This window comes from Phyllobates terribilis, unplaced genomic scaffold (genome assembly GCF_046119375.1).
Source record: "Phyllobates terribilis strain yellow unplaced genomic scaffold, ASM4611937v1 Scaffold_2__4_contigs__length_985480577, whole genome shotgun sequence".
NCBI lineage: Eukaryota > Metazoa > Chordata > Amphibia > Anura > Dendrobatidae > Phyllobates > Phyllobates terribilis.
The window spans coordinates 289,077,827-289,097,859 of NW_027362762.1; the positions used below are offsets into that span (position 1 = coordinate 289,077,827).

General features: G+C 40.2%; 1 protein-coding gene across 1 annotated transcript in view; it reads right to left on the reverse strand.

Moving 5' to 3' along the window:
- ABCC4 (ATP binding cassette subfamily C member 4 (PEL blood group)) overlaps nucleotides 1-20,033 on the reverse strand; it is a 311,731-nt gene that overhangs the window by 40,529 nt on the left and 251,169 nt on the right. The window contains exons 27-29 of the mRNA XM_073664144.1: nucleotides 16,324-16,413; nucleotides 12,508-12,680; nucleotides 7,862-7,967 (exon numbers count right to left, since the gene is read on the reverse strand). Coding sequence (XP_073520245.1) covers nucleotides 7,862-7,967; nucleotides 12,508-12,680; nucleotides 16,324-16,413 — 369 coding nt within the window. The remainder of the gene's footprint in view (nucleotides 1-7,861; nucleotides 7,968-12,507; nucleotides 12,681-16,323; nucleotides 16,414-20,033) is intronic.

The window sequence follows — 20,033 nt, forward strand, 5'->3', positions numbered from 1 at the left end:
ACTGAGTAAATAGATTCTAGGCATCACTTTAGGTACTCTATTCTGATTTTACATAAAAAAAAATCACAGCTGAATTTCAGAATTTACAAAAGTACCTTTGGATAAAATTAAAATGTGGAAATAGTTTCTTTGTTATCTTAATTCTATGCTGACATTATCTATAAAAGTTACAGGCCTGAAGCTGCACTACTGAAACATTCTGAGGACATTTCTCCTCAACTACATTGCAATCATACAGAACTTTGTTGAAATCAAATCAACATTACCATCAAAATGTACTGTAAACCTATCTCCAATAAAGGCAAATATGTGTCAGTATTTATGTAGATAGTAAAGTAAAACTGTATAAATATTTTAAGCATTTATAAAGTACACTAAGGAACTATTTTTAAAGGTATTCTTTAGTTGACAAGTTTACATAACCAATAAGATTGTGTCACATAAATAACCACATGAACATGACTTTAAAGAATAACACAAAACAGCGCAGATACAGTATGGTCTACTTGAAAAGTGGTATTTGAACACAGACAATAGTACGATGGTAAAGTTTAAAGGGAATCTGTCACCCCAAACTATATGCGCATGCAACTCTTCCAAAGACAAGTCCAGCAATAACTTTACATAGGCAGTCCATTCCTCTATTACTGAGAAATCAGCGTTTGAACTAATATTATGGACCAAACTAAAATAATGAAAAAGAAGAAGAGGGAGAGGGATAACGAGCGGGGAAAGTGGAAAAGAGGTGGGGAGGAAAAAGGAAAAGAAAAGAAATTAGTTGGACCCAAACAGTGCCAATATAAGAGTAACAGAATGGCACAAACTCCCAAAGCAGGCAGAGATATAATAATTTTAGGGTGCCAACTGTCAGCGGTCAGGCAGGGACAAATCAGGGTCAGGTTAGGGATTTGCCTAGTTTATATACGATCCTGTGGTGTGCAGGTATTTCGGACCAGATTACATAATAAAACATTATATCTTTTTTAGCGGTCTTCTCTTTTCTGTTATTATGCTAAAATGCGAATAACATATACTAGCAGATTTAACACCTCCCCTTGTTTGTTCATCCCCGTGTGAGCGTTAGGGCTCAGTCATAACAACTTCCTTCCACTTTTCTGGTATGTTCACTAGTCTGATGTTATTTCATCAAAGATGACTTGCTAGATCGTCAACTTTTGAAGAGCCATTATTGCTTGCTCCTATCTGCTGATTTACAGACTTCCAGGCCACTCATTCTCCATTCTCCAGCCTTTGTAAGTTTAGATACTTTTGGTAAAGCATGTCTTATAGGGGTATTCTCAAGTTATTAAAATGTTCTAGTGAATTAGACAGCTTGAAAATAAGTAAGTCTGCAACTGACTTGCTTTTTCAATTTGCGGTCATCCTCCTGTAAGGAGAGCTTTTATCTTTCTTAGTGTACAGTTTCCATGAAGCTTGGCCATTAGAGCCACTGGACAAATGTGCCAGCAGCTACATTCCAGGAGAGGGGTTGACTCCTAACATACCAGACACCTCTCTCCAGTCTATTGATTTTTATTTGGCAGTTATCTGATCAACTCCCTCCCCTCTGTCTCAGCTCCTGATAAGCTGCTGTAATAAACCTTGCAAAATCAACAGCCCGCAGCATCATCTTCTCCTAGATCAAGTCTCCTAATCATGGCTCTCACATTGCTGAGCTTATTTAAATGCCCTGTTATGTCTATATGTAACAATGTGGACTCAGAACAAACCACTGAAGCTGAATGTGTTATAGCAGAACTTATGCTGAACTTTATAGTTCTACTAATATTAAAGCTCTGCTATTCACCAGAACTGTTATTCAAGGACAAGAGCCCGTCCTGCCATAAACCAGGAAGTGAGGAGACTGCATAGGTCTGAGCTGCTTAAGAGACAACCTGATAATACTCCTTTAAGGAGCCATTGTCCTCCTTTCATCCTATGTAGAGCTAACTTACAATCTCAGAGTGGTAAAAGCACTGTTGCACTGAGTAACTGTAACAGTGGGTTCCTGTTATTCTAGTGTACTTAAAGGATATACAATCACAGAATTCTGAGCATATATTGCCTGCTAGCTCTTCTCCTGGGCCCTGTCATTTTCTCCTTCACTCTGCTCCTCAATTTATCCTCCTCTATATTCTCCGTCCACTAGCAGCACTTCAGTAACCTCCATCTGTTCCCCCTGTAAAAGGTATCCTGGCGCTATTTTGGTTATGTGGGCCACAACACCAGAAACATGGTTTCCTGCAGGATATTACAAATGACAGCCACACTAACGTAATCTCCGGTAAGTACACACACTGTGTGTGCTTTAAGCAGGATCGGAACAGTTAATACACCGGATAATCTCAGGACATGAGCTCAATAGACAACCTGGTTCACACTGCCAGAGTAACCACATCACCCTCAGAAGATTTTTTTTTTTTTTAAACAAGTTGGAGTCCTTCCTGGGAATAACTTCCTGCAAGAATGGTTGCAAAATAAGGAAGCCATGGATCCTAGAAGGGTGTTACAGGGGGTTGGGTGGGAGTATATATATGTATAGTAGGACATTTAATGGAAATAATGGTATTAAATAAGTACTTTAATTGTTTTCTAATGTGATAAAATGGAAAAATGCATTTAAAGTATATGCAAAATTTGGTATTATTACCCATCTGTCACGCAGGGTGTGGGAAAGACTTAGTGCAACACAGAGAGAAGAGGGAAACGGAGCCCAAACACTAGGGAAAGGGGAGAATGGAGACCTCCTAGTCTGGTCTAGTGTCACCCTGTCTCAACTACCGTCCCTATATTGGCTCTTCACCAATCGCCCTGAGTTTCCCTGGCGTATGGCTAAGGCTAGGGAAGGGAGGAGATGAGCACTAGTCGATCTCCACTAAACTCTATAGACAACAAGGGTAGACAAACAGGGGGAAATTGCTTAGCTTTAGATGACTCCAGACAAATGCGCACACGACCTCAAGCTCCAGAGAGGACGAAGTACTGCTCTTGCTAAAGCCTTACAAGTAGTAATGAATATCGCCGGCACCTCCCTCTCAGACACACCAGGTATATATACACTCAGGCCAGGGAGCTAATTAGCCAGAGGGAGGTAGCCGCTGGGTCCTAGAGACAGCCAGCCTCTAAGAAGATGTCTGTAATGCCAAACGTAGAGATCTCCTGAAACCAACTGCAGGGCGACTGTCTGTCACCTCTTACACACCCGTGACACCATCAATGGGATTAGGTCAATACAGAATTTTAAAATCAGATAATAATGAAAGCAAAGCATGAATGAAAGTTCTTTCATTATACAATGAGGGGTGTCCAGCTACAAGATATTGCTGACCTTTACATCCAGCAATAGATGTAAACAATGAACAGAACTGAGCTGTACAGCTCCGCTCAATGTGTACTGGCTGCTGCCGTGTGCTGCAGAATAGCTCCTATTCCTTTCCCTTTCCTAATTTATAATACTCATCAGTAGTCGGTTTACATTGAATGAAGCTGCACACTGCAAATTTGCTCAATGATTGCCCAAAGAGCAGCTAGCAGCGGATCGTTGGAGAGCCAGGTGATGGATCCCACAATCAAATAATATTGATCTATCCTAATGCTAGATTATCAATATCTTGTGGTTGGACAATCCTTTTAAACTTCAGTTGTGGCCAAAAGTTTTAAGACTGACATAAACTTTGGTTTTCGCAACGTTTCATCCCTTGGATGAAAAGCAACCCCACACATGAATGATCTCAGGATACTTTACTGCTAGCATGACACAGAACCCATGGGAGAAGCCACTTTTCTTCAAGAAAAACATCAAGGACAGACAGACATTCTGCAGGAAGTACAGGGAATGGACAGCATACGACTGGGAAAAAAGCCCCCTTCAGATTGTTTGGAATATCTGTGAGGATGATTATCTGGAGAAGAAATGGTGGGTGCTATTTGACAGAAGGCTAGCCTCCAAAAGACCTCACCTTACTGTGAGTGAAGACGCAAGACATCAGAAAACGGGGTTCATGTGTGGGGTAGCTTTTCATCCAAGGGAGTGGGCTCACTCACAATTGTGCATAAGAACTCTGTCATGAATAAAGAATGGTATCTAAACATCCTCCAACAGCAACTTCTCCCAATGATCCCGGAGCAATGTTTTTCCCCGCATAATGATGCATCATGTAAAAAGGGATTAATGATAACCAAGTGGCTCTGTGAACAGAATATTGAAATTTTGAGTCCATGGCTAGGAAACTCCCCAGATCTCAATCCGCAGAACCTGTGTTCAATCCTTAAAAAGCGTGTGGACAAAGAAAAACACAGAAATTGATATGAACTCCAATTACTGATTAGGAAACAATGGGTTGCCGTCAGGCAGGATTTGGCCTAGAAGCTGATATCCAGCATGCCAGGGTGAATGCAGAAGTCTTGAAAAATAAAACAGCATATACATTGAAAGATGACTGTAAACGTAATAATTCATGATGGTCTTGTCACGATTATCTTTAGTGTAAACAGGCTACTGATCCCTGATGAACACGAAAAACACTCGTTCATTAGGTCAAATTAACTTTTGTGCAGTGCAAAATATCATCGTTCTTGGCATAAACAGGATTTGCACTGCCGAGAACAATGGCAGCCAATGCACACGGAGCAATCTATTATAGAAGCACGCCATTTACTGGGTTCTGCCTGTGTAAAAAGGCTAATAAACACCAGCTGATGGGTAAAGGTTTACTGATTGGCAGTCGTTTAGTGGCAGCGGTTAGACCATGTAAATGGACACTAAGAGTCAAAATTATAAATATTGAGACTTCGCATAAACTTGATGCCTTTGTCAATACGAGATTAAAAACGTATAATAATCCTTCAGTATATCCAGGAAACATCTGAGTAAATCATCTAAAAACCCTAAAGCAGCAAACTTTGTGAAAAAACAAAATTTGTACAAGTCTCAAAACTTTTGGCAAAGACTGTACACAGAAGACGTTTGCATAAACCATTTGTGCATGTTTAAGAGCGTTTTCTCTGATCAATATCTATGCTCACTACCCCCAAGACATCAATCCTTTCATAAACTAATGGTGGAGAGATCCTTAGAATAACTATGTACATAAACTGGTAACGGCCCCTATAGTTATTATCATGGAAAGTGACAGGAAGAAAAGAAACAAAATGATAAATAGAAAACTGGTAAATTAAAATTAATCAAATCCCTTTGGAGCACCAGCAAGTAAACAAGTCACAATAATGCTATTAATTATTTCACAGATGTTTTCCTGCACTCCTTTTGTTCGTCTTCATCCTAATAAACAGAAGAACATCCCACTTGTATTTGTAGGGGAGAAATAATCCAGGGGACAAGAATGGATTATAATGAGTTTAACAATAGTAATTAAGTGATGTTATGATGACAATGCTAATGCTGAACAGCTTCATTGGCAAATTGCTTACAGTACTCAACAAAGGAGAAGATGGCTTTCCTGAGATCAAAGTGACAATTATGAGTTTTATCTGAGTTTCATGACTATACTGTAATATTGTGCTGCAATTCAATTCTCTTGTCATTAGAAGTCAGGAAACAAAACAAAATCAATGCACTTATCCCTGTTTGCTTTGATCTCTATAAAATGCTGGAATCTGCAATTCATAAAACATTTCAATTACAACCTGCTCTTTAAATAAGAATGTGGCATATCCTAGTCAGACAATGCTTAAAAGAAAACATTTGAGTGACACATTCTGACTTTTCAGCAGTTAAAGCATTACACAGGTAAAGAAAAATTCCACCTTGAAGAGAAAATATGTTCGTTAGCATAAGCGTGGATTTTCATATATTACTTTAAGATTATACTATCTTAATAAACTACTGACCATATGACCCCGGAACCCAAACCCCCCATGCAGACATCCCCTCATAAGAATGGGATTTTATATTCGCTCAAATACAGGTGTACTCCTAGGGTCAACACACAGCCAACTCTCAAACTTGTATATGGACCTCATAACGGAAAGAGTACTATCAGTGATAAGAAAAACATAAAAAATGGCAATAAATTAAATTATAAGTTAGAGGGGTTTTTACGCTGTTTTTTTTCTGACTGAAAGACATCTAAAAACCTCTTATTAAAGACACGCTTTTTGTGGTGTTTCTTTTAGCATGGTCTTTGATGCATTTTAATTGTAATACGGGGTGTATCAATGTAGTGTTGTTTTTGGCATATTTCAGCTGCAAAAATGTCACCAAATACCACATTTTAGGCATGTATGAAGGATGAAGGAGCAGTCAAGTGTCTTTTTAGGGTTAAATAAAAGTGTGGACACGAGGGGATGGAGTCCAAAGTGACGCCACCTGCCTCATTACAGTGAATGGTTTCGACTGGTGTTCTGTATGAACCACATTTTTCCTACATATAGAAGAAAACCTCAATGTAAAATGCTCAGTGTAGAGCATAGGATAAATATAAACTGAGCCTTAAAAATGATCCAAAATGGTAGCAAAAAAACTTCAATTCAACCGACAAAAGACAAGTCCCCACTCGGGTCTGTCATCTATAGGAAACATAGTGAACTTCATTGGTAGCTCAAAGGCTCTAAAAATGGCATGGGTCCACCCTCCCACCTCTCCTGCCCATCCATAAAAAGGGACCAGAGTGAAATGTACATTCCCAAATCCAAATGTCCCTTCCTTTCATGCCTAGATGAATTCCTTCAGTGTTGTAATTTCCAAGATAGGGTCACTTGTGGTGGTGGAGTAAAGTTCTGCTGTTTAGCACCTGTAATATACTGCCTGTACACAGGGCAGCATGTGATATACTGTTTATATAGTATATAAAATATATCTATAATATAACCAGGGATGTGTCCTTCTGTCCGAAGCCTCTATAGACTGTGCCTGCGCAGTCTGGCCCCAAACAAAAAAACAGATCCACATCCCAGACAGGGAGGGACATATACCAGGATAGGGAACCAGGATGTGGGCGCAAATACCAGGATGGGGAAGCATATACCAGGATGGGGGAGCATATAACAGGATGGGGGAGCATATAACAGGATGGGGGAGTATATACCAGGATGGGGGAGTATATACCAGGATGGGGGAACATATACCAGGATGGGGGAACATATACCAGAATGGGGGAACATATACCAGGATGGGGGACCATATACCAGGATGGGGGACCATATACCAGGATGGGGGCACATATATCAGGATGGGGGGGAGCATATACCAGGATGGGGGGACCATATACTAGAACAGGGACACAAATATCAGGATGGTGGAGCATATACCAGGATGGGGTAGCATATACCAGGATGGGGTAGCATATACCAGGATGGGGCACCAGGACTGCGGAGCATATACCAGGATGGGGGACCAGTATACGAGACCATATACCAATAAAAATGCTCGCCACCCGGGAGTAGAATGGGTTCAATAGCTAGTATATATATATATAAATATAATATTATTTGGTAACGATCCAACATCTAATGAGAACAGCAAAACTTTTGTGGCAATTTCAGATATGGCCTCTCGAATTTACCTTCCCCAAAAAAAGCAAAACAGACTGTCCCATAAATTTAAAAAAAAATCAATCATACGCATGCAAACACAGGAGACAATACATGAAACTCATGAACATTTAAAATAAGGCCTTATTCATGTCCGAGTTTTGCATTTTTTTCTTCTTTTTTTCTGTGCTTTGCTCACATTGCTCATGTAGCCATTTAAGTCCATAGCCCACATTCCCTTAGCAAAAAAAAAAAAAAAAGAGGAGACATGTCCCTGTCTGGTCTGATTCTTATACCAAACTCAGACATGTCAATGAATGTTGAGATGTAATGGAAATGTAAAAAGCATAACAAACTTCCAGTAACTTACCATAATTTTATCGCTGTCAATAATAGTGTTCAGTCTGTGCGCAATTGTCAACACTGTACAATCAGCAAACTTTTCTCGAATTGTCTTTTGAATTAGCTCATCTGTTCTGGAAACAAAAAGGACACATTAAAATAAATAACGTTTACGTGTGTACATATCCTCACTTACATTAAGAGGAACCCTTGACCGCAAAAAATGTAGACCGATCTGCAGGCACCAACCAAGTCCTAGAGCTGAGCAGACTGATATATAGTTTTGTGAGACAAGATTCAATATAACCTGTGATTTAAAGAGGTTGTCCACTACTTTTACATTGATGGCCTATCATTAGGATAGGTCATCAGTGTCTGATCGGTCGGCCCCTCGCCGATCAGCTGTTATCGGTGGTGGCGGCAGCAGGTTGGAAGTACTCACTTGCTAAGCTGCTCCGTCTTCTGACAGTGGCCAAGGCTTGGTACTGCACATCCGCCTCCTATTCAAAGCAATAGGAGCAGATGTGCAGTATCCTGCAGCAGCCACTACAAGTAAATGGAGCAGCTCAGCAAGTGAGTACTTCCGGCCGGTGGCCGCCATCGCCACCGATGGAAGCTGATCGGCGGGGGTATACTAAATCTTTTCACACAAAACTAAATATCAAACTACTTGGCTTTCCATGCTCTGTAATATTATGGAAGCAAGGAGGAAAGATCCAGCTCCATGGACATAAAAAACTTCTTTATTGTTACATGTTAAAGTTCCAAACAACAACTATATCGGCAACAAAAAACACTGATGTCTTTCTGGTGCATCAAGCATGGCTAAAGGTGCTTGACGCATCAGAAACACGTCAGTGCTTTTTATAGGTCATAAGAAACCATATAGTTATACACTATCCGTGCTCTGGACAGGACTGGTTCAGGCATTACTGGTGAGCTGGACTTTGTTTCTTCTATAACATCATGCAAGCAAATTGGACAGCATTTTTATGGCGACGGGTTCCCTTCAAAGGGGTAAATGCACAGCTAAAATCCTGTATAGACATGTCCTAAGTTCTGACAGCTGGGTTTGAGTGTTCAGACCCCCATACAGGGTCACAGTGCTGCTCTATTCCAAAACTAAGGTTTGACTCAACCAATGAGCCCATCAACCAATGAGCCCATCTTCAGTCTTGGAGGAGCACAGTACTCAGCTCTGTATTAGTGACACGTGGGGGTGTACACTATACAAAGGTTACATTATATGAAAGCAAATAATTTACACAATTCATAAAGAAATAGTAAGCAATGGAGTACTGTTATATTTGGTCCTAGAGGCCTTCTGAAATGGGACCTTCAGTAGGCATCAAGCTGGCCGCCAATATTACCACACACACCTTAGGCACAGAATAAAATCACAGACTGAAGCCAAGGTATCAGCATTGTACATACATGTAATCAAAATGTATGCTGATGATAAAACACTTCACAAAGAGTTACCTCTCCCTCCGAAATAAAGGAACCTTGTCTTACTGTGCTGCTGTTGTTGAGGAGGTTTATAAACAGAGTCTAATTAAATGATATAGCCTGAAACCAATGAGTTTGCTCCTGAATACATACAACAGTCTAAAACCTATAGAAAAACTTTTCAGCTGAACAATGAGAACACTTTGTGAAGGACGACTATTGTGTGCATTCTGCAGAAATGAAGAGGTTAGCCTAATATAACCTAAGACTTCATTATCATTTTTAGCTACTTTCAATGGGCAGTAATTGAATGTAGGTAGCAAAACAATGAGTTGCACTGAAATACAGAACAAGATAAACATCATCCCTAAGGTTTTGGAACATTACACATTTTCATCTGCCTCTGTCTTTAAGGGCTGCTCTCTATTCAGAGGTTAGACTATGGCAAGAGACATTTCACATGCCCGCATTCAATTCATATCTGCTGCATATAATGGAAATGTTGTATTAGATTATCCTCTCGAGAACAGAAAGATATACAATAGTGGCAGAAGTACAGAACATGTATATTTGTACAAACAGTGCCATTTTAGAAAACGATTGCAAGAAACAAACTGAGCTACGATTTTTCTTAAAAAAAAAAAAAGTTGTCATTGCGTTTAAAGGGCCCCTGTGACAAAGTCCTCTGTTCCCTCTCCTGTAATACGGCATCTACGCACAGGGCTCCACAATATAGTTGTCAAACGCATCGACAACATGTAGCCTACCATAGTTTACGTTCATAAAATAAAACTGCTGTCTTATCTAAGCACAAAACAGCTGTTAATAAACCGCCATTTAAATGTCAATCAAACAGATTAATCTTCAAAAGAAATGTAAATTCCTCACAAAGTTTCTCATACGCCTCAATTAATGGAGATTTTAAGCTGTAATGCTCCGAGGAGGGTGATTCACGATTCTTCATGCAAATGTCTGGGATTAAATTCTACTTTTAGAAACAGTAACTTTCAGGGAGCTTTAGTCTTCATGTGCCTGTCATTTATTGTTTCATGCTTAGCAGAAAATGCTGAAATTGTGTTAATATCTACATTTGTAATCATGATACAGTTTATATTCTTTTCTCCCTTATGGTACAGCGTTAACCTGCCACCGAACAAAGAAATACCCTTCCATGTGCTTCATGTTCTGCTCGGCTTTGCATGTATATCTATAACGTTATTGTGCACATAGAACAAAAAAGACTCAAATCATCTGCTGGTAGAAAATGCAGATAATAAAGACCAAAAATTCAATAAAAACCTATGGTTAAGGAAATGCAGAAAATAGGATGATCTGACTGCCATAACAGAATGCATTAAACAGAGGAAGGAGATTTGCATATTGTATGGCTGGAAGAGAAAATAATATTCTGTAACTTTTGTATAAAGCAGTGTAGAGCATTTATACCAGGGGTTCACAATCTGCGGCCAGCGAAGATATTCTGTACGGCCCCCAACCATCTGGTCATAGACATGCTTGTCTGCTTCTGTTGGCTTCTGACATGTATCTTCCTTGTCACAGGGAAAAGGCATGGTGCAGTGCAGAGCAAGGGTAGATAAGGACCTATGATTCACTATGTGTCCCACTCTGGAACGCCCAAATATTAGCAGAATGGCCCTAACCCCTGTGTAGCACTCCAGAACGTAACTGATGACATTGCGGGATGGCCTTACATAAATGAGGCCCTCTTCAACCTAGTTTTATGGGACTAGTGAAATACGTTTTAGTAACGCACATTAAAGAGAATCAGTCATTAGGATTTTATACCCCAAACTAATGGTATGTATGTAAAGGTGCTTTAATGCTGAGTAAATCCTCACCTTTCTTGTTTTAGAAAAATCCAGAGTTCAAATTGTATGCTATTGAGGTGCAAGGGCAATGGGCGGGCTCTTACAGTTCTCCTGCCTATCTCCCTATTCCCCGCCCGCTGCCTGCCTCCTGTCTCCACTGAGAAGTCAATGAATCATGTGTCTAACACAGGTGGCAGGCAGTGGGCGGGCTCTGCACTTACAGTTCTCCTATCTCCCAATTCCCCGCCCGCTACCTGTCTTTCACTGACAGGTCACTGAAACATGTCTAACTCAGGAGGCAGGCAGTGGGCGGAGAATATGGAGAGAGGCAAGAGAACTGGAGGTGAAGAGCCCGCCCTCTGAACTTGCACCTCATTAGCATACAACTTCAACTATGGATTTCTCTAAAACAGCAAAACGGATTTCTACAAGAAAGGGACGAATTTAATCAACATTAAAACGCCTTTACGTACATGTCATTATCTTGGGATATAAAATTCTGATGACAGGTTCCCTTTAAGTACTGTGGAGGGTGTAGAATGCATGGTCTCTTCCTTTCTAAAATGCACACAGGCGAGAAGGGGACTCCTCATTTTTGTGATAGGTTGGAGTCATGTAACGTGCATATAGCTATCATACAGTATATGGCATTTAATTATAACATTTTATAAGTGTCCCTGACCATAATACTGCTTTAGGTTTTATTGCAGTTCTTGGAATTGATTCTGATAATGTGGCCCCTGGACTAGAAAAGGTTGTGCACCCCTGATTGTACAGATATTGTACATGGGCTTACTTCATTTACTCTAATGGCCAATCGGCAGGATTGATCACTTGGAGGCGATGAAGTCAAGTGTGGCTGAAGAAAAATAGTAGTAAGGACCCTAGTCCTAGTATCTGCATGGCAGGAGGAACTGAGATTGTCAGGTCAGGGCAAGGAGGACAAAGATCACCATGCTAGGATTCAAAGCAAATGGTTATTAGCAGTAGTCAGAGCAGACGAGGGGGTGCAAGGTATAGAAATATTGTCAAGCCATTATAGAAAGCCCAGATACAGAGGTGGTAACATTAGTTGTGGCCAGTCATGGTGAAACTGGGTGATATCTCTGGGGCTGTATAAAATAATAAGACTCCACAAAGAATTACAGTACATAATATCTAATATAGGGAACAACATAGAGACTTGCAGACCACAGCACATTCATCTAAAGGCGACTTGCAGAAATAACCCCATTGACATGTATGATTTTTCAGTTCAGTTGCCACACATGAATGTAGACAAATTATTAAGCATATATGGGAATAGTTCATACTGACTCCCCAAAAATCTTTTCATAACAGTTGTTTTCACCAAAATATTAACTAATATGTGCAGTAATGAGCACAGAAAAGATACCTTGGGTCTACGTTTGCTGTTGCTTCATCTATTATAAGTATTTGATTCTTCCTTAAAATTGCCCGGGCAAGGCACACTAGTTGCCTTTGGCCAACACTAAAATTGGAACCAGATTCAGCCAATTGAGTCTCGATTTTTGCCGGTAATTCTTCTATCGCTTCCTTCAGTTGCACCTGTGGCATAAAGTATATTCACAATAAAGAAGTGGTATTCAAGAGTTTTTGGGAGTGTTTTGTCCTGAAGTGTTTTTTGCAGCCTTTTGATTAGACAGAGCATAATATGGAGAAGTTTCCTTGAAGATCCATTTCAAATAAGTGACATGCACTTTTTTTCCACCAAGAATTTTTCAAAACTTTTTCAAGAAAAAAAAACTGAGAAAAACTCCTTATGTAAACAGCTAAGTGGATTTCTCATAGAAATGAATCGGAATAGTTTTCCAAGAGTTATTTAAGTAGTTTTTGAGGATTTTGAGTAGGATCTGCTCTACAAAACTCTGAGGGCACATACCCAAAGATTGCTGCTGCTGAAGCAGCTTTTTAGTAAACTCTTCATGTTAAACGTGAGCACAATTGTCTAACTTTTTATCTATTCGCTATTTATAGGGCCATCAGTAGATTCGTTGGTGTCAAATTACACTATTATTAAGTCCAGAAGTGGCGAATTGCTGACACATGAGTTTTCACATATGTCTTCATTTAACCCACAAAATAAATTACAGTACTGAGTTCACACTTGTGTTTCACAAATGACCACTGCACTTGATCCTCAGGGTTGATTTATTCATACAGAACTTGTGTTGTAATAGACATTTGCTCAGATATGTTAGAAGGCAGAACATAGCATAATACTTTAGACAGATATAAACGTTTCGTACAGTTGGTTCAAGGTCTTAAGGCCCCCATACACAATAGACTAATGTCGGCCAAGCCCCTCAATATTGACAGGTTTGGCTGACGGTCTAATGTGCTGGCCGACTGATTGTTGGAGGAGATATTGATTGTGCATGTCTGATTTCAGACTGACGATCACATTGTTCTCCAGGAGATAAGCCACCAGCCTGTGTCTCCGCTGGCGGATTTCTCATGGAGAACCGAGGAGCGCTCAGCCGCACGATTGTTCTTGTGTATGGGACAGTTGGCCGAGATGGCTGTTGGCTGTACGTTGCTTCGAAAAATCGAATGTGTGTGGTCAACTTTATTATCTTAAGAGACAATGTATGGAGGATCAGTGCATGGGCCCAAGTACAGCGAGGAAGCATAAGTATGGTGGTCATTTGTGAAAATATTTTTATGGGACTGTTCCTTTCCAACTGTACATTGAACAATTCTAACCAGGGTATCAACCATAAGATTACCACCTGAGTACACAATTGTGTTGGAGGCTCAATTACATACTAAATCCATTGGAGGGAAAAAATAGTGATGCATGTAGCTCTATTAATGTTACGTCAAAACTCCTTGGAGGGAACTTTAATGCATCATAGTATGTGGAAAGGATTTTAGGTGAACAAAGTCTGAGGTGTCTTAGTAGACCCTTCATTCCCATACAGAGGCTTTACTTAGAGCACAAATGTCAAACTCTGGCCTGTGGGCTAAATCTGGCGCCCAGGGTGGTTAAATTTGGCCTGGAACACCAGAACAGCCACCCCTATGTGGGCCATTATTCTGTATGAAGGACTATGTGGGGCCCATTATTCTGTATGGAGGACTATGTGGGGCCCATTATTCTGAAAGGAGGATTATGTGGGGCCCATTATACTGTATGGAGGACTATGTGGGGCCCATTATTCTGTATGGAGGACTATGTGGGGCCTATTATTCTGTATGGAGGACTATGTGGGGCCCATTATACTGTATGAAGCACTATGTGGGGCCATTAAACTGTATGGAGGACTATGTGGGGCCCATTATACTGTATGGAGGACTATGTGGGGCCCATTATACTGTATGGAGGACTATGTGAGGCCCATTATACTGTATGGAGGACTATGTGAGGCCCATTATACTGTGTGGAGTACTATGTGGGGCTCATTATTCTGTATGGAGGACTATGTGGGGTACATTATACTGTGTGGAGTACTTTGTGGGGCTCAATATTCTGTATGGAGGACTATGTGGAGCACATTATTTTGTATGGAGAACTATGTGGGGCCCATTATTCTGTATGGAAGACTATGTGGGGCCCATTATTCTGTATGGAGGACTATGTGGGACCCATTATTCTGTATGGAAGACTATGTGGTGCTCATTATTCTGTATGGAGGACTATGTGGGGTACATTAAACTGTGTGGAGTACTATGTGGGGCTCATTATTCTGTATGGAGGACTATGTGGGGTACATTATACTGTGTGGAGTACTTTGTGGGGCTCAATATTCTGTATGGAGGACTATGTGGAGCACATTATTTTGTATGGAGAACTATGTGGGGCCCATTATTCTTTATAGAAGACTATGTGGGGACCATTATTCTGTATACTGGTTGACTTTGTCAAAGTTTTTCATTTTGGCCCTCTGTGTTTGATTTTGACATCACTGACGTAGAGTAACCATCGTTTAAATATTTATTATATAAATTAATAGTACACATGAAAATAAGCAACTTTGTAACATGATATCAGAGAAATCTGCTTCTTTCTCCTCCACCATGCGTGATTATTCATTCTCAAAATGCTCAATTCACAGCTAACATCAGAATTCAGTGTAGACAGATTATTACATTACTGAGATAGGAGAGGGCAGTAGGTACTGATGAGATTCTATGTAAAGTAGAGGGAGGCGTTAGAGGCAGAGCTCCCCCCTTCTCTTCCCCCTGCTGTCTACATATAGACCCCCCATTCATCAAGACTGGTGATGTACTCCTGGGTCTTAATGAGTGGTCGTAATTGAGATGCTCCTGATTCATAAAGAGACTGGAGTGAGATTGGCATGAATTAGATGAGCTGTGGTGTTACGCCCCTATCGTGCCATGACCAATTTGGTAAAGATGGGAGAAAGTAGCATGAAAAAGTCAAAAGTTGAAAAATTTTGGCGTACCTCTGAGTTGTGCCAAAATTTTGCAACTTTTCAAATCTTTTACAACACTTTTTTGGCATAAACATTTTGATGAATCAGGGCCATAATCTTATCACTAATAACTTCCATCTCCAATCTCAGTAATGTAAAAATCTGTCATCACTGGATAGATTTTACCCATGAATTGAGAATTTTTAAATATGAACGATCAGTTCTGGCTCAGAGAGATGCAGATTTCTCTGATAAGCTATATTACACATTGCTTATTTTCATGTGTAATATTGATTTATGAGATAAAGATTAAAACGACGGCTACACTTTAAAGAAGGAAATATCCTGATAAAGCAGCAGACCGTTCACATGCACACATAAATGTTAGGCCTCATTCACAAGTCTGTGTTGCGCATACGTCTTCTATCTGTGTTTTTCATATTGAACACAGACTCATTATAACATATGTTTCTATTCACGTTTGTGTTTTTTCATGGACCGTGTTGCAGTGCAAAACTCACGGACACATGTCTGCTTTATTCCGGAAGCACAGATGAAAAGTGACATTACAAGTCTGTGGGTCCATGAAAAACACGTACAGCACACGGATGTCCTCAGTGTACGGTCCTTGTGCTGTCTGTGTCTAACATTGAAAGGACAGGAGACGCTCTGTAATTTTTGTATTCATCCGTGAAAAACACTGACGATGCCAATACAATTTTTTTGCGTATGTGAAAACCACTGACGTCTGAATGAGGCCTTACAGAATGACTATAGCTGATCACAAATCCATCTTATTGTATTGTCAGTACCTCTTCTAAAACATCCCACAGCTCATCATCACTGTGCTCGTCGAAAGGATCAAGGTTTTTCCTCATTGTCCCAGTGAATAATACTGGCTCCTGTTATTTGAGAAATAGAAAATGGAATATAATAAAACACAAATGATAAAAACATAAAGAATAGATAATTGTGAGTGAGTAAGATGTCTCTTTTGTATAGATTTTTGTTTTGTTTGTTACTAATGGTTTTCTACTGTCATTGTAATATTTTCCCAGTTGATATTCTATTCATTTGTATTTGCAAGTATAATCTTGTAGCTGTACATAATTGTCCGCCGTCACATAATGTGGAGAGCAGCAGAGTCTGAAAGAGGGCACTTATATCCGGATAGAATCACCTGCCTTTAATAAGCCAGAAATCGTTTGACCTTTTTGCTGACTCTTGTGCTGCTGTTTTTATTTTTGGGAACATGTAGCAATGTTATATCGCACTATATTTGATTCATTTGCACTTCTCTTACAAAATGTACACTGCAGCGTAAAAGGGAAAAATATGAAAATGAATGTCGTCAGGACATAAAATACTAAAATTACAGAACCCTCTAGGCTATATTGTTTACCTAAACCTGCTTGGCCACCTCTCCATACAACTTCTTCCCACCATAGATGTTCTGGTACAGAGGGATTGGGAGATTTTTCTATCACATGGATTTTCATCAATGAACCAATTATCATCTAACCACTGGAAAGGTGATACAAGAGGTTGTCCAAGCACCCCTAGTAAGCACCAGCTTTTAGCTCTGGTGGCAGCCAGATGTAAACAGTGATTGAAGTGTGAACAGCAAGGCCCTGCTCACTGTATAGCGGCCTATGCCTAGAATTGCTACTCAGTTCTATTCAATTCAATAGGAGCTGAGCTGCAGTTCTTGGCAGGAGCCAGTACACAGTGAATGGAGCCATGAAATTCTAGCTTTGTTCACCCTGTACATTCTGCTGTCACAAAGGCTAAAAACAGCTGATTAGAGGGGGTGCTGGGAGTTGGACCCCCATTGATCTTATATATAAACAATCCAAAGGATAAGTCAATGTCATAAGCCCAGAAATGTAGAAGGAATATATAAAAGAGAACTGCAAGCTATCAAGTCCTAAGAACTGCTCCTGAGGCCAAAGTGATTTACCATACTCTAGTAGCATTGGGATTGTGAGTACTGAGGTCCCAGGTTTGTGTGTGATAACCCAACCTATAGCACTGTCTGCCTGCACCCTAACAGACCAACGGATGGCACGGTGTGGTCTACTACTTGTCAGTAGATCTATTAATGTGCCTTTACTACATTTAAGCAGGGCTGTGGAGTCGGTAAGCCAAACCTCCGACTCAGACTCCTCAATTTCCATGACACCGACTCCACGACTCCCTCATACATGGCTCATGTTTAAGTGATAAATTTACTGCAGCACAGATTCATCTCAGCTAAAAGTCTAGACCCTTAGATCAGGAATAGGACAGACATTTATAGGACATTTATAGGACATTTCATAACTTTCCCAAATTCTTAGGAAAAAATATTCCTCACTAACTGCATTGTACTACTGTACCAATTTATTATATATTTTAGGAGTCGGAGTCGGTCCATTTCATACCAACTCAGACTCCACTAAAATGGACACCGACTCCGACTCCACAGCCCTGCATTTAAGGTTGGCAGACAGCCATTCCCACCCACTCAGCTCCGCATACACATGTATTCTTGATTCGGCTGAGTTTACATAAGTTCCAAGAGGTGAATTTGCTACTGATAGACACATGTAAAAGTGGTGCATCTCCTATAAGAGCAGAAGGCTGAGTATGATGAAATTCAACATGCCAGATCTTTTTTCTCCCTGACATCTGGCAAGCAACCACTGGCCAAAAATCAAAACACTCATCAGGTGTTGGTGTGCTGGTTCTGCCGTAACCGGTGGACTTAGCTGACATCTAACACTTAACACTAAGCTGTTGAGGATGAAGTATTTAGTGTTCATTACTTTCCTATACGCCATTTATAAATCTAATATCACTAAAGATACCTGCAACTTGCTGCTATGTTATTTTCCTGCAATCTTCCCATTGGCACGAGCTGATCTTTACCCAGTTGTCAATGACTTCTTGTATGGTGGACCAGCTTTAGACATAACAGATGTGGTCACAAGCAGTTACACACGTGGTCAAAATTGTTGGTACCCCTCGTTTAACGAAAGAAAAACCCACAATGGTCACAAAAATATCCTGAATCTGACAAAAGTAATAATAAATTAAAAATCTATGAAAATGAACAAATGAAAGTCAGACATTGCTTTTCAACCCTGCTCCACAAAATGTAAAAAAAAATGTAACTCATGAAATAGGCCTGGACATAAATGATGGTACCCTTAACTTAATATTTTGTTGAACAACCTTTTGAAGCATTCACTGCAATCAAACGATTCCTGTAACTGTCAATGAGCCTTCTGCACCTCTCCACAGGTATTTTGGCCCACTCCTCATGAGCAAACTGCTCCAGTTGTCTCGTGTTTGAAGGTTGCCTTTTCCAGACGGCATGTTTTAGCTCTTTCCAAAGATGCTCAATAGGATTTAGGTCAGGGCTCATAGAAGGTCACTTCAGAATAGTCCAATGTTTTCCTCTTAGCCATTCTTGGGTGTTTTTAGCTGTGTGTTTTTGGTCATTATCCTGTTGCAAGACCCATGACCTGCGACTAAGACCAAGCTTTCTGACACTGGACAGCACATTTCTAAAGCAGCCCCAGAACATAACAGAGCCTCCTCCATGTTTCACAGTAAGGACAGTGTTCTTTTCTTGATATGCTTCATTTTTCCATCTGTGAACATAGAGCGGATGTGCCTTGCCAAAAACTTCCATTTTTGTCTCATCTGTCCATAGGACATTCTCCCAGAAGCTTTGTGGCTTGTCAACATGTAGTTTGGCAAATTCCAGTCTGGCTTTTTTATGATTTTTTTTCAATAATGGTGTTCTCCTTGGTCATCTCCCATGAAGTCCACTTTGGATCAAACAACGACGGATGGTGCGATCTGACACTGATGTTCCTTGAGCTTGAAGTTCACCTTTAATCTCTTTAGAAGGTATCCTGGGCTCTTTTGTTACCATTCGTATTATACAGTACAGACCAAAAGTTTGGACACACCTTCTCATTTAAAGATTTTTCTGTATTTTCATGACTATGAAAATTGTACATTCACACTGAAGGCATCAAAACTATGAATTAACACATGTGGAATTATATACTTAACAAAAAAGTGTGAAACAACTGAAAATATGTCTTATATTCTACGTTCTTCAAAGTAGCCACCTTTTGCTTTGATGACTGCTTTGCACACTCTTGGCATTCTCTTGATGAGCTTCAAGAGGTAGTCACCGGAAATGGTTTTCACTTCACAGGTGTGCCCTGTCAGGTTTAATAAGTGGGATTTCTTGCCTTATAAATGGGGTTGGGACCATCAGTTGTGTTGTGCAGAAGTCTGGTGGATACACAGCTGATAGTCCTACTGAATAGACTGTTAGAATTTGTATTATGGCAAGAAAAAAGCAGCTAAGTAAAGAGAAACGAGTGGCCATCATTACTTTAAGAAATGAAGGTCAGTCAGTCCGAAAAATTGGGCAAACTTTGAAAGTGTCCCCAAGTGCAGTTGCAAAAACCATCAAGCGCTACAAAGAAACTGGCTCACATGAGGACCGCCCCAGGAA